The sequence below is a fragment of the Melospiza melodia genome, chromosome 6 (genome assembly GCF_035770615.1).
Source record: "Melospiza melodia melodia isolate bMelMel2 chromosome 6, bMelMel2.pri, whole genome shotgun sequence".
NCBI lineage: Eukaryota > Metazoa > Chordata > Aves > Passeriformes > Passerellidae > Melospiza > Melospiza melodia.
The window spans coordinates 11251164-11266952 of record NC_086199.1 but is presented as its reverse complement, the minus strand read 5'-3'; the positions used below and the strand labels follow the sequence as shown (position 1 = coordinate 11266952).

Sequence of the window (15789 nt, the reverse complement as noted above, 5' to 3'; positions counted from 1 at the left end):
ACACCTGCAGCGCTGGGTCCGGTTCTGGGCTCTGCAGCACAAGGGAGATGTGGAGCTCCTGGGCTGGCTCCAGTGGAGAGCTACAAAAATGATTGAAGGACTGGAGCATCTCTCCTGCGAGGAAAGGCGGAGGAGCTGGGCCTGTCCCGCCTTGTGAAAAGCTGACTGGGAGGAGACCTCACCAATGTGTATAAATATCTAAAGCAGGGGTGTCAGAGGATGGAGCCAGACCCTCCTCGCTGTGCCACGGGCAGAAACTGATGTACAGAACTTGCACACGAACATGAGGAGGAACTTCTTTACTGTGCAGTGACCGTGCACTGGGACAGGCTGCCCAGAGAGGGAGTGGAGTCCCGCTCAGTGCAGACACCCAGGAGCGCTCCGGCGGCAGTGCTGCTCTCCGGGGCCGCGATGGCAAGCGCGGCGTCCCCGCGGTGTCCCCGGCCGGGCCCCTCAGGAACGCCGCGCCTCCCGCCCCGGGCCCCGCCCCGGGCCCCGCCCCAGCCCCGCCCCACGCCCCCTTCCCCGCCCCCCGGGCGCGCGGGCCCGGCGCGCGCGCAGTCGCGCGGTAAACAGGCCCCGCCGGCCCCGCCCCCTCGTGTCGCCCCCGCGCGCAGGGGCCGCGCGCGCGCCGGCGGCTGCGCAGTGTCGGCACATCCGGGCACTGGGGCAGGATGAGCGCTCCTTTCCAAGATGGCGGCGGAGGGAGGTGGGAAGGAGATGAACGAGATTAAGACCCAGTTCACCACCCGGGAGGGGCTGTACAAGCTGCTGAGCCACTCGGAGTACAGCCGGCCTAACCGCGTGCCCTTCAACTCGCAGGGCTCCAACCCCGTCCGCGTCTCCTTCGTCAACGTCAACGACCAGAGCGGCAACGGGGACCGGCTCTGCTTCAATGTGGGCCGGGAGCTCTACTTCTACATCTACAAGGGGGTCCGCAAGGTACCGGGGCTCCCCCGCCGGGATGGGGCGGGGACTCTGGGGGCTCCGCGCCGCCCGCCCGCCGGGGTGCGGGAGCCCCGGGGCCGCGCCGGGGGCGGGGGAGCGGGGCCGGGCCGCCCCTCCCTCGCCGTGCCCCCTCCCCCGGCCGCGGGGCCGGCGGCTCCTCGGCTCCCGCCGAGCTCCCGGTTAACCGGGGAGCGCCTGGCGAGGGGGACAGCGGGCCTGGGGCGAGGGCGGTGTGAGGGCATCGGCGCCGGGCCGGTGCTCGGGGCTGCTCCAGGTACGGTGTCACCGGCGGGAGCTCTGTCTGTGTGTGTGGGCCCTGTGCAGGGATCGCTTGGGCCCTCCTGGTGCGGAACGAGGGCTGGTTGGCTTTCCCTCCCTCGGCCTCCTTCACCTGCTGCTTCAGGTCAGAATTTGCTGGACACGCTAATGCCTGTTGTGATTATGGTGGTGTCAAATCCCTGCTTCCAGGATCTTCCGAGCTTTGGTTGCATGGCTGAAGCATTCCGTGCAGCTTTAGGCCTTTGTTATGACTTAGAAGTGTGGGTTGGTTTTAGAATTGTTTCTAAATGGGAGCGGTGCAGTGAGATGAGTCTTAAATATCAGATAATTGACAGAGAGAAAGTTGCTTTTGCAGGGAAGAAAGATTGATGTACTTGAGAGAGAGACTCCTTGCTTGTCATTATTGGATGCAGGACAGTGCATGCTTTTGATCTCTCAGGTCACCATATTTCTGAACAACCCCTTGATTTTATGGGATTCAGAGAACAATCGGGAATTTGCCGTGCTAGGTGAACACATGTCAGTCCTCATGGATGTAAACACAGATATAATGAATGTCAGCTTTCTGTTTTGTTTCACATAGTGGGCGTTTGTTATTTTACATGCTCGCGTCTCAGCGTGCCATCGTGTGAGTACCTTGAAATCTTCCTGCTCTTAGCCCAGCGTTCAGCACGGGATGGGGGCACAGGGAGCTCGAGACTCGCTGTGCAGGAGGCTCGTGGATGAGCAGGGGATTATGCCTGGAGCTGCTGTGTCCTGGGTAGTGCCCCCAGCACTCCTGCTTTCTGTAAAATGTCGGCACAGCAGGAGTTTAAAGTCTACGTGCTTGTTTGTTGACTGTGACCTAACAGATTTGATATGTCTTCTATAATTATATGTGAAAGTGTGTCTGTGTGTATTTAGTTTCACTCCTTAATGAATTTTAATAATCTAGGTATGTTTCAAATAGTGCTTGGACAATGGCTTTTTTAGGCATACAAGGAGTATTTGGTATCAGGCAGTATTCCCTGCTCACAACCACTTGCTGTCTTTACAAGGTATCCTGAGGAGCAGTATCTCTGAAAATCTATATCCTAAATCGTTGCTGTGTTTGGGTCTTGCTATGTTTGTTTTTTCCATGCAGAGTTCTCTCCCTCAGCTCACAGAGCAGGCCTTTATGGAGTTTAGTAATGGCACATGTGATTCTTGCAAGTTCTCTTAGTCATCTCTTGCCACACTTCTGAGAAATAAAAATCTAAAGGCTGGAACTTCGTTGACAGTAAGGAGTGGAATAATTATATCAAATTACAAAAGACTTCTTGAGCTGGTGTTTGGATATTGTTTTAGATGTTAAAAGCTACTGGTATGATATGCAGTAGCTGAGAAATTTGAGTTTGTGAACTCAGGAGGCATTTATACCTGTGACAGTGTGAATGTGAAACACTTTTTTCTCTAAACAGAGTAAAACATACACATTGTTAGGACAGAATTAATCTCCATGACCTTTTACAGTATTAACTATGTAAGATAATACTGCATATTCTATATGTATAATACTTCAGTTAAGTGAACCTAAAGAAAGAGCTGCAATAGATTGACTCAGTCTAAGGAAAACTTTAAATTAAATGGGAAGATGGTCTGGCTTAAATCTGCAGTACTTGCTGTTTTATAATTTACTTTGGAACTTCAGTTGGAAGTAACTGTTTTGTCTGTGTACAGAAGTGAAACAGGAACAGGCTGCCAGCCTGTCAACTGATCATGTGAACTTTTCAGAATCAAAAGTTCTGTCTTGTAGCTGTCATAAAGGGGAGAGAGCTGTTGTTACCTGAATGGACAGGATGGAATTCTGCCTTAAACCGGGCAGACTGTCACATTCTGTGTCCCTTCCTGTTCCTGGGAGCAGGATGGGGAGAGGGATTTGATCTAAGACCAACCTACTTGTGCTCCTTGGCATAATACAGGTGCTGATAACTTCAGTTTTAGCTGTTAGTTCATAATTATTTATATATCCCTTAAAAATTTTCCCTGATTACTTGAAGATTATGATTTTCATTCTGGCTAAGTCATATTGGAGTATTGAGTTGAATTTAATGAAGATGTGCTGTGTAAATACATCAGGGCACTGTGATTTTGTCTTTTTATTTTTTCTTTTTTTTCACTTTTTTTTAAGACTTCTTTTCTTGATGGGAAAATGCTATATTTTTCCTAAAATGAGTGAAAGAACCACCAGGACTGTATTTTAAGTGACCATGTCTGTTAGGTACTGAGATAATTCTTGCACCAGTAATCCTTTGCAGATCAGTACACATTAAGGAAGAGCAACACTTAAGCCATGAATGCCACTTAAGAATAAATAACCTAATGTTGAGGCAAAGATACCACTTGGAAGATATTTCTTGACATCAATAATGCTAATCTTTCTTCCTTTAGTTTCCTTTAAATCCTAAATGCTTTGTGTCTGCTATATCTGGTTTGTAAGTCACCTTTTTACATGAACTGCTGATGTGTGTGTTGTCTTAGGAGATTTAACTTACATAAAGAAAAATGTTTCCAGGTAACCTTGATCCTTCCAAGGCACCTGGTGGAGAAGCTAGATCTGGCATCCAGGACAGTGGTGCTGAGATTGGAGTACAAATGGACAATCCTCAGCGTTTGGTAGAGAGACAAAAGTTTTGGACAGCATTTGAAACTGTCTCTAGAGACTTTTCAAAGCAAAAAGTTTTTTTCCAGCTTCATTCTATACCTCTTTAAGAAGGAAGCTGAGTTTTTATTATTTTATTAAAAATTTAAAAACATTATTAAAAAATCCCTGATTTTTTAAAAATAACGAAGCGTTGCAGCTGTCTTTGTGTTTATAAAGCAATGCAGACTTCCAGAAAGCTCCTGTGTTCTGATTTGGATCCACTAAAAAAAAAAAAACACACGGAGCTGTAGTTTAGTAAGAAGTTAAACTGTGACAGAAGGAGCTGTGGTTGGTTTACTTAGATAAGTGTGTAATTGTTCTTAACTACACTGAGTGTCACTGGACTTTCCCTTTCAGTCCTCCTTCACTTTGGCTTTCAGGTGAGATGTGTGCAGTGGTCTCTCATTAACCAGAAGGGGCAAATTCCCATGAGCTCCCCTGGTGTGTGAGAGCTGTAAGGGATGGACTGGCAGTGTGGGATCCTGCTGGCAGTGTGGGATCCTGCTGGCAGTGTGGGATCCTGCTGGCAGTGTGGGATCCTGCTGGCAGTGTGGGATCCTGCTGGCAGTGTGCTCCATCCCCTGTCTCTGGCAGTGCTCAGCCCCTGGTCCAGCCAGTTCAGCTGGCTAAACCAGCAGCAAAAAGTACTTGCAGTTGTTCTGGGCAGATTTCCTCTCGGTTTGGGGACTTGAACGGTGTCACCTTGGGGTTGATGAGTACAGTGGCAGCAAGGCAAGGCTGGAGGGGCTCAGCCCCCTTCAGTGGCTGCACTGTCTGCTGGGATCCACTGCCTTGGAGGTAAAGCCTCTGCTTCAGCCTTAAGTCACTTCTGGAATGATCTGTTTCTGAGGGATTGTTGACTTCATTAAGAGACTTAGAGGTGTTAACAGAAGCTTTTCCTGTTATTTTAGGCATTTCCCTCTTCATGGTGTGAGATTATAATGTAACAATTCAAAAATTATTCAAATTATGATGCTCTGATGCTCTTGGTGGGTTGCTTTTTCCTACAGCCCCTAACCAGGAGTGAGGGCTGTTACTTGATTTTTGTTTATAAGACAGTCTTGAAGGACTTAAATATGGTTTGTGGCTGGGTTTGCAAAATGATTTATTAGTTGATTCATTAGACTGGAAAAAGAGAGTGCTATATCATCTTCCTTGCCTTAGGAGTGACTGACAAGGCAAAGCTTTCCAGCCTGCTGAAAGCTGACATTAACTATCAAGTCCTTTTCCCTTCCTAAGAGAAAGCTTCTGCATTTTCCTTGTAGAAGTCGTGTGTGGTGATGTGTTACTCTCTGTATGTTGTAAAAGTTTCTGGGCAGGTTCATCTGCAGCTGTCATTGCAGTGCAGGCACACATTAGCAATAGTGTTGCACGGTGCACAGGCTTCATTTTTACGTAATATATTGAGAGGTTATGAAATTTGAATGCATAGTTTAGCTTATTACAGGAAAACATTTTGCATTGTAGTTAAATTCTGGCTATATACTCTTTGGTAATGTGTGGCAGACTTTCTTAACGTTGGTTGTTTCAATTTTGAAATCACCTCTTTGCAAGAAGAGGTTTTGTCTTTAGTTTGACTTTTTTCTTGCAGCTGCCTAAAGCAGCAGTCTGTTAATAACTTTGGAATATTACAGTGTATTGCAGCAGTGCTGGATTAGAAACATACACAGGTGATGAGCACAGGTTGCTGGAGCCACGGAGGGCAGAATTTGTTGACTGTCTTTTTAAGCTTTACTTGAGCAAGTGTCTTGGAAATTATATTTGTACTAGGATGAAAATCATCTCATATCTCCACTTCTTTTATTGACAGTTGGCATACTGGTAGTGCCTGCTTATCAGTAAAAAGACTGATGTATAGGATTCTTTCCTTTGCAGTGCTCAAAATTACTTTTTTTGTGTCTGGCTTGATTTGTTGTGCAGTTGAGGGGTGTTATCCTTGCTGGTGACTTTCATTCTCCAGACTGTTCACCTGGGTACTTGTTGCAGTGACAGAATGGTAATAGGTGACATTTGTCACTGTGCTTAATATATTGCTCTGAGAAGAGCAGTGTCAGGCAGTTCTAGGTTGGAAGCTGGGATGTGTGGAGAAAACCATCACATTTTCTCAAGATGTGGTGGGAATGTGAATTTATATTACTGTATGCTTATACTGATCACTAAGCTGTGTCAGGCCTCTGAAAACCATGCAGATGATAAAAGCATCTATGAGCTATAAAAGTGCTGATGTTTGTAAGGATATTGCAAGATACACTGGGTCTGTAGCAGAGGGAAGTGTATCCACATCTTAGTGACTGGTTCTTGCACTTGCAGTAATGAGAATTCCACAGTTTCCTTCAATAACGATTTTTGGTGTTCTCTTCCTTCTTCCTCCAATATCTGACTGAGCTTCTCCTTCAGGGAGAAAAGAGAAAGGAAACCAGGCTGAATGCAGTTATTTAGTGTGGACATTGAGGACAGTTGACTATGGCCTTTGCTTTTGCATATTTAAAAACTTGTTAATTTGTCCACTCAGTTTTGCTAAGGTAAATAAATCCTGCTCTTTAAACCATTCTTCTCAGAGTTCCAAATGTTTAATTGTTCTCCTGTATTGGCTTCTGTTGTCTTTTATTAGTGGTACTAAAACTAGACCTAGACCCAGTGCTTGCACTGTGACTTCAGTACAGAGCAAGGGAGAATTGTTGCTGGCTGTGTCTGTCTTCTAATATTCTTGCTAACATATTGAATAGTGTTGACATTTTTGAATCCTCCTTATAGTGATGACTCACTTGGATTGTTTCTTATCATATTGCTGCTTTTCTCCATTTTTATCCATGCCTTGGTTTTTGTGGATGTTTATAAATGCCATGTAGCATTTTCATTGGATTTTGTTCTATTAAGATTATTAGAGTGGTTTTATTTCCAGTTCTGTGCTGCATAATGCAACAAATCCTTCCAGTCTTGATGTTACTCACAAATTTGATTTGTACTCTCATCTATTAATGAAAATCTCTCATAGAACTTAAAATCCATCTGTTGGATTTCCTGCTGATGTTTCACATTTCTCAGGTGTGTTGGATGTGACTCTGTTCTGTCCCTCTTAAAAGGGTGTTGTAGATTTCTTTTTTCAAGAAATCCCTTTATTTCCTGCTGAGTTTTTTCCTTGTCTTTGTGTTGGATAGTGGCTGTTATATTGGGACTGGGCAGTCTCGTGGAGGTATTGTGGCTAGATCAGCAATTCTTTACCTCTTGATCTGTGGTTGTGAAGGTATTTGAGAGCTCTTGGAAATTTATTTCAGGTGTTCAATGGGTGGATCTATTTACCCCTTTGAGTTCTGTGATGTAGATAGGTACTGTTCCTAATTCTAGCTGTGCTAGGGACTGATAGACATGTTACAAAGCACTCCTGTAATCTTTCCTGAAGGGTACAATTTTTAGTAATGCCTTTTTTTCCAACAACACTGCTGAAGGAAATGGTGAAGAGTTAATGCAGATTACAGATGTGTAGGTAGCTTTCATTGTTTAATTTTGTTATGAGGCTTCTACAGAGCAACTAGGACTGGCTAGAGTGAGATAAAAAGCCTAAAAATCTGCTTTAAAATGACAAGTTACACTGTTAAATGTTTCTTGCTCTGGAGGAAGATGAAATATCTATGGTTGACAGAGCTTGCAAGATGATTTTTATGTAGGAAGTGATATTAGTCTGTAGTGCTTTTTCTTGTCCTAGTCTGTGCTTGGAGCCCATATCAGTGTTTGACGTGAGTGGGCTCTTGCCCTGTGCTGGCTGAAGGATTGCTCTCTGAGGGAAGGGTTCATTGGGCTGTGAGTGCTGGCCTGGGCTGCCCACAGCCCCCCTTGGCATGCAGTATTTTATAGGCAGGGAGTTTCTCTGTGTGTCTTTGGTTGGGGTTTTTTTGCCACAGCAGTTACAATTTTGGAGGTTTTTGTTTTGTATTGAAGTGCATTTGTGGTAATACTGCACTTAGTTGAATTCAGTTGGGGAAATTAATTTAGCATAAAGCCAATAATTGTGGCACTTATTCTTTGCAAATTGACAAAATTTTAGTCATAATGCTTCACAGATGCAAAGAGGGGTCATTTGTAACAAATGCTTCTGTGCCTGTGGAAAGTTTTATGGGGCAGCTTTGTCAGAATATTTATAAAAGTGTTGTGCTATGTGCTTAAATTACAAGGAGTTTGCATTATACATCTGTGAGTCTGCAAAACACTTAAATAGTTAACTGTTAATAGTTCAAATGTACATTGAAGGTGCCTCAAACTCTAATTAAAGGCTGCCTAGGCCCACCTCTGAGAGGATTGCCAGCCATAATTGTCTTGTTTGACATTCTAGAATCAAATTTAATGCCCTAGTTTGAAGTATTATTGCAGCTTTCTGGCTAAAGGGACCCATCTGAATTACTTTCTTGTGAAGGATGTGTACCAAAAGGCCACTTCCTATCCAGTTGTCATGACTATGAGTTGACGCACTTGGACAAATTATTATTTGAAAGTAGTGCCATTTAATGCAAAATAATGCCTAATATTTCAATTATCTGTCCTCTTAGAAGGCATAAGGAAAAGAAACAGTAACATTAAATGTGCTATATAAGTATTAATATTTGGTTGTGTCCTGGGAAGCAGAGTATTTTTTCTTCCTTACTGACTCCACTTGCAGGCCCAAGTGAATAGACAGCTCATTTTTTAGCATCCACCTCCCACCCATTCTTGCCCTTCTAACTGGGAGCAGCTGCTGTTGCCTGTTTGGCTCCTGTGAGCAGCTGGGGGTGCCCTGGCTGCAGCCCCCTGCTCCTTGTGGGCAGGACCAGCAGCTGCTGCAATTGAAACCTTCCCAGGGGCAGTGCTGGAACTTGCATTGGGATTCCTTGTGCACTGTTCAGTCCAGCTGTTCATAATGGAATGATAGATCTCTGATAGATGCTTTCTGCAAATTGATTTCAGTTTTGGTTTACCAGATATATTTGTTCTTTAATTTCATGAGTTAATAATAATGTTTATGTGTGGCTGTAACGGTAAAAAAAATATTTATAATTTCTTATTACTACTTTTTAACTCTATGTGGGATTGGAAGGTGACTGGATTAAGAAGATGTTGGTTTAATAGTGTGTAATTTTTGTACTACTAGAGGTTGTGCTGTGTCAGACAAAGTACTAGTCTGAGCAAGAAATACAGCTTAGGAGCATGCTGGTGTAGGGAGAAAACATTGTATGTTGTGAACAAATGTCATTATCCCCAGTTTCCTAGTAATTAAAAAAATATTTAGCAGAAGTTTTAGATATTTTTTTTTTTCAGGGAAATGATATGATGTGAAAGTTGGAGAGGATTCAAGTTTATGGTTTTAATTCTCCATTTCAGCTAAAGAAAGGGGGAGCAGTGACAACAGGAGAGAGAATGGATACCAAGATACATTGAACTGTGTGTTAAAACCCACAAGTGTGGTGAAAGAAATAATTTGAACAATGCCTTAAGGACACTTTGGCCTGCCCAGGGCTGCAGTGACAGGGACAACTGTGAGTCTCAGTAACATAAATGGCTCCTTTTCCTGACTTACAAATGTAACCATAACAAATACAGAATTCTAAAAGTTGTAGTCTCATCCTATTTTAACTGTGGCAGCTTATTTCTAAAGGTTTTTTGGTATGGTTCTTTTAAGACTTCTAGAAAGGTTATGTGCAGGTTTTCTTGATATTTGAGGTGGGTATCAGAGCATGTGATTCATGCTTGAAGTTATCATTGAAATGAAATTTTGGCACCAATTGTAAAGACTTACTTTTGTTGTCTTGATTTTTCTGGTTTTCTATTGGTAACTGTCAGTAATACAGAAAAATAATTTTGCAATTATTTGTTTTTTACATCACATTATTAAGATTTAAATTATAGTCTAGATGTTTGGATTTGCATATTTTGGTGGTTTGAATGGAAAATACTATTTCTTACCATCAGCTTAATACTGTATTGTGAAGCCATAGGTGAAGGCTTAGTGTGCATTTTTCTTCAAATTTTTGCCTTTCCTACAGAATAGCAAACAGCTTGATTTCATTTTCAGACTTCATTTTTAAATGAAAGTATTTCTAAAGGTTGCTTTTCTTCAACATTTTTAGTAAGAGTGGGCCAGAGACCTTCAATAGCTACCTACCTGTTTGCACTTAAGGTGTCAAGAGGGTCTGTCTTTAAAATAGCAATTTATGAGGGCAGGAATAGCTGCATGATTAGGCAATACCACTTTTGAAATTTGATATCATCCACTGCCAAATGCTGTATTTCTTACCTGTTTTGCAGCCCATTTTGCATTGTCATTTTGAGTCAGTTTGTATTATTATTTACTGTCCATAAATAACTAAATAATATTTTTTTAAATGTACCTGATCAGTGGGATATATTGATCCAGGAGGTTTTTTCCCAAAGAAGAATTTCAGAAATACAGGATGCAGCTTGTAAAAGTGAGATGCTTGTATTGACTAGAGGGTTATTGCTGTTTAATAGCACGAGCTGGATATCTCAGCAGGTGACTTCAGGAAATGCCTTGCTGTGACTTCAGTGTGAGCTGGTGCTCCCTCCCCTCTGAAGGCAGCTGTCCAGTTCCATTCACATCAGTTTAACACAGGGGTGGCCTCTCCTGCCTTCAGCACTGAACTGTGGTCCCTTGTACAGAATAACTTCTGTCTGTGTCATGAGCTGTTTGCTGACACCTTCAGAGTTTTGAGATGCTGTTCCAGGTGATGTTTCTGACCTAAGAGCGTTGGCAGAACAGCTTCTGTGCCAGTGAAGTGACTGTTCAAGTGTAGTTTTGTGTTTTAGCCAAAATGCTGCCTCTGTAAATTCTCTAGATGGAACTGGGATAGTTAAGCGTGGGCACATGTTAGCACTTCTAAATCAGAAAGATGGGGCAAACAACTGTTCTAAAGAACTCAAACAAATGCCCAGGTTAAGATGCCTTTAGTGATGCTCAGGGTGATCCACACCTCTCATTTTTAGTGACAGAGTACTGGTTACCAGTGAGCTCCTGCAGCAGTCCAGTGGCAGATGCTCAGTGCTCTGTGTGCTGCCCTCTGAGGTCTCTGTTCCCTTGTCCTGGCTTGGCCAGGCTCTGGGGGGCTTCTGTTGGAAGCTGCTGTGAGAAGCCCAGGATGGCCCTGCTGCTGGCCAGGGCTGAGCCCATCAGGAATGGTAGGGACACCTCTGTGATAATATATTTAAGGAGAGAAAAGTTATTGTGCAGATGTATCTGCAGCCAGAGAGGAGCAGGGCGAGAACATGTGAGAGGATCTGCTCTGCAGACACCAAGGTCACTGCAGAGGGAGGGCAGGAGGTGCTCCAGGTGTCAGAGCTGATTCCCCTGTGAGAACCATGGTGGGACAGGCTGTGCTCGTGCAGCCCATGGAGGCCCTCAGGGATGCAGGGATCCCCTGAACCCCTAGCAGACCCACATCAGAGCAGGGCTGTGAAGCTGCAGGAGGCCCAGGCTGCAGCAGGTTCCTGGCAGGGACTGTGGACCCATGGAGGGAGGAGCCCATGTGGAGCAGGTAGGACTTGGGACTCTGCTGGAGCAGGCAGTGCCTGAGGGACTCAGACAGGAAGGGTTCCTGGAGAACTCTGTCCTATGGGAGGGACACACCCTGTGGTGAACTGGCTGCAGCCCCCATTCCCTGTGTCCCTGTGCTCCTGGGGAGGAGGCGGAGCTAGGAAGAGGGGAGGAGTGGGGAGAAGGTAGTTTTAAGGTTTATTTTACTTCTCATTATCCTGCTCTGATTTTCTTAGTAATAAATGCAGTTAATTTCCCCAGGTCAAGTCTGTTTTGCCCATGACAATAATAGGTGAGTGATCTTTTCCAGTCCTTAGCTCGTGAACTTTTCACTATATTGTTTTCTCCTCTGTCCAGTTGGGGAGGGGACTGATAGGACATTTTGGTGGGTGTTGGCATCCAGCCAGGGTCAACTCACCTCACACCTTCTGCAAAAACATGTTGGGCTGGCGTTGATCTGGTTAATGTGTGTATTGTGTTTGTCAGTCCTAGACTGATGGAAGCATTGTGTGTACATAAGAGGGAGTCAGAGGGGAATGCTGGTGGGATCAGGGCCTGGAGAAGCCCAGTCTTAGGAGCCTAGGAGCAGCTTTTGCTGTGCTTTCTCTTCACTCATGTGGGAGCCTTTTCTTCATTTCTGTCTCCCCTGGTTAGTAGGTATCTTGCAGCTGTGGCACTTGCAGTGCAGATTGATACAAAGGAGAGTTTAGATTCGGACAGCGTGTGAACATCAGTGGTGGTTCAAGGTGTGATTATTTTTGACAGCAGAGATCCCTGGTGTGCCTGCTATCAGTCTGCCCATATCAGTGGGTGGGATGATTCAGTAGCTGGGCTGTGCTGGGTGTCCTCAGAGTCTCCTGGGAGGACCTTCAGCAGAGCGGCTGCGTGTGGGCACTCGGTGGGCAGCACGGTGACAATAGACAGTCTGATCACTCCCTCCCACACTTGACACAGAAATCACCCTGAGGAAAAGAGACACTGTTGTGTGACCATTTGGTATGTGGAATACTTTTAGCCCTTTGATGGCAATTTTTAAAGAAGATTATTAATGGCAGGCAAAAGGTTGTGGGTTTTTTCACATGATATCTATACCAGTGAAACTGCCAACACTTATTATTACTTAAAATATCTTAATACTTTGCTTACTTTAAAAGAAATATTTTTATTGAGAAAGCGCTGCCTGAATTTGGAACGTATTGCCTTTTGTTCTAAAAATTCTGAAGGAGGATTCTGCTTTTCAGACTGGGTGATATCCTAGAACTTGTACACATGGGGTTGTGGGAAATCAGAGTTCACTATATTTGTTTTAGGGATTTGGATTTGATACTTGTTTGCTAGTAGCTGTGTTTGTTTTGCAACACTTTTCATCTTACTGGGCTGGATTGTAATGAAATGTCTTCAGCCCCAGAAGGAAGATGCATTGCAAATTAACAGCTGCAGGACAATAGTTAGAGCAAATATGTTATTTCATCTGTCTGTTACTGTATATGACCACAAAAAGCATAATCCACTGGGCCTCATCCTGGTTTTGGAGAACAGTTTAAACATTTGTGCAGTATTTTATTCACATAACTTCTGTGGGGCTGTTCTGGTGCTCTTAGGATAAGAGCCAGCTCCATCTTATTTTTAGTACTAAAGTAATTAGGGCTTTGTTCTAGGAATATTTTCTTAACATGCTGCAACATGATGGAATTATTGATAAAAACTTTGTATCAAAAATGTCCAGCATTCCTGTAGGACTTGCAAAATCCAACAGTAGCCAGAAGAGACATGATTCAGACTTGCTGGACAGATGTGACAGTGTCCCATTTGACTTCTATTGAGCTTTGTAATGAAAAATTATAAATTGATTAGCAATTAACTGCTACAGTGAAATAAGTTTCTATAGCAACAGGGCAATGCAGGGTACAATTATTCAGACTGCTTTCCTTACCAGATACTTTTTTCTTCCAAGCACTGAGTTTACACTGTTGGACTAAAACATTGTTTTATTATAGCAACAGATAATCCTCAGCTTTTGCTGCTCTTGCTTTTTAATTTTTTTTTCCTTCATAAAGAAATAAATTTTCCTCTTATGAGCTGGAAAAAAATGGAAGAAACTTTCTGAGATAGATAGCAGTGTGGTAGACTGGTGGACACTCAACCTGCAGCTATTTGCCTGTATGTCACTGGTATAATGAATGGAGTTATACAGAATATATTGCTATGCAGTATGAATTCTTATTTCACTTCTGCCTCTTGACAGTCTACACGAAACTAAACCTGGTCTAATTTAATAATAATGGTGATCATATAATAGCTTACAAATTTAAAGTAAATAAATTTAGATAAGTTGTAATGCTCATTCCCTGAATCAGCCAGATGTGGGGTTTTAAAAATTTGTTATTTGTGTGTTTAAAGTCTCTGTATTTGTTTTTTTTGTTTCAATGCTTCTGAATACCTTTAAAGAGAGGAATATTCTACTTTAATCTTCACTCTTAAAATTGGAAAACATTAGGGTTTTGTCAAGGGACTGCAGGTGTTTTGGGTTTTTTGCCGTAGAACACACTGATAAAGCCAACTTTTAAGTGTTACTATATTTTGATCGTTTTAAAGTTAGAGGAGATGAAACTTTAACAACTTAAGTGATGAAGCTACAGCAGTCTTGTTTTTTAACAGGACTCTTAGTTTTGTGTTAAGTATTTTAAATACACTTCAGATGTCTGATCTCGTGGAAGAAAAAACAAAAGCAGTTTTTGCTTTTGTCAGTCAGCCTCAATGTTTGCTGTTGTGTTACACAAGTGCATTTTTCCAGGATTGTAACAAAACCATACCATTGTTTTACAAAAGTAGGATTCAGAGATAAAGTGAAAGTACTGGCTCTGAATGAGTGACTGACTGGAGCACTGGTCCAACAGGTCAGGTAACTTTTGTGTGTGTGCACGGGGAGGAGGTGATCAGCTCAGAGATGATGATGCCATTAAGTCATGCAATGTTTCCAGTTTGTTCCATGTTTTGGGAGCCATCTAAAAGCAGTCTGCCAGCTCTAATTTAAATAAATGTTGCCTTTAACAGGTATGATTTTTTAACCAGTTTTGCTTGCAGAGCTGAGCCAATTTAAACAATTTCCCAGTGAAAGTAACTTACTAAGTGTTTAATAAATACTGCAACTGAGTGTGTGAACCAAATGAGAACAGCTGCCAGAATGTGTGGTTTTACTTGGAATCCATCTGATATTTACATACCTATTTCCCATATTTTAATTTGTTTTGTACATCTAGTACATGTATTCTTATCTCTGTTAAGCTCATCTGAATTATGCCTCACTCAGTGTTAAAAAAGGTGAGAAAGACTGATTATAAGTGTAGGCAACAGTGTGACTAGACTGTAGGAGGAAGTAAAGGGATCCACTGGAGAATAAGGAGCAAGAAGGAGATCAGAAAGGTAACTATTACTTTTTTACTTTAGAGCTATGACTCTCTTTTAAGGTACTAAGAGGACTAGAATTATAGTTAACTAAGCATAAATATTAAGGGAGACTTGCAGAACTTAATTATGAAGTGTAGTTAAGGAAAGAAATAATTGTTACAGTACACTTCACTTTCTCAGTTCCTCAAAAGTGAGGAGACTAAAATGTGTTTCAGTGCCTTCCAGCCTTTACAGAAGGTGATGTGTTCTTCACAAAGCTTGTGACAGTCCATAAGTAGTATTCCAGCACAAACTTTATTTAGTGCCTGTGAATATTTGGAATGCTCTGTGCTATTCTGAAATCACTTGCATTTTAATTCACTCTATTCCTAACAGTGAAAATTTCTGCTAAAAACCTTCTGACTGCCTTTGCTGAGTGACTGGCAGGTATTTTTGCAAGGCTTATCCTGGATTGTATTCAGATAGAGAAAAACATGCAGGAGTTCAATTCAACACATACCCCACCACAACAACAAAAACAACAACAACAACAAATCCCCTTTCAGTTTTAGCTTTGAAATTCTTACATTGTAGACTTCTGTGTTAGGGATTCTTTTTTGTTTTGCTGAAAGTAAAATGTTGTCTCCCTGTGGTGGGAAACATTAATGTATAAGGTGTATATATAGCCAGCTTTATTTGAAGTTCAGGCACTCAGCCTTTGTAGTGTAACACTTTGGTATAAAAGGAGAGTTGTAACTTACTAAGTTCATGTCTTTGAATGAAGTGGAAATTCAGTTCCATATATTAAAATTGAGGGAATTTTAGAACTTGGAAATTCTGTTACAAAATGTTGAGAGAATTAAAAGCTAAGGTCTTTATATCTGAGATAACCATCGGGAAGAGACCTTCTTGAGGTCTTCTTGGAGTGATTTTGGAAATAATAGAATTGGTGACTGATACAGAGAAGCAAGAGCAAGTACATGGTGCTCATAATGAC

The 15789-nt window shown here is 42.6% G+C and overlaps 1 protein-coding gene across 12 annotated transcripts in view; it reads left to right on the top strand.

Moving 5' to 3' along the window:
• Positions 1-641: 641 nt before the first annotated feature.
• The window catches only part of WDR20 (WD repeat domain 20), a 46398-nt gene continuing 31250 nt past the window's right edge, over positions 642-15789 (top strand). For all 12 annotated transcript variants that reach the window (XR_010028261.1, XR_010028260.1, XR_010028263.1 and 9 more), the window contains exon 1: positions 642-942. Coding sequence is in view for 6 of the 12 variants with exons in the window: in XM_063159938.1 (XP_063016008.1) it covers positions 694-942 (249 nt within the window). In the remaining 6 variants the exon portion in view is untranslated. The remainder of the gene's footprint in view (positions 943-15789) is intronic.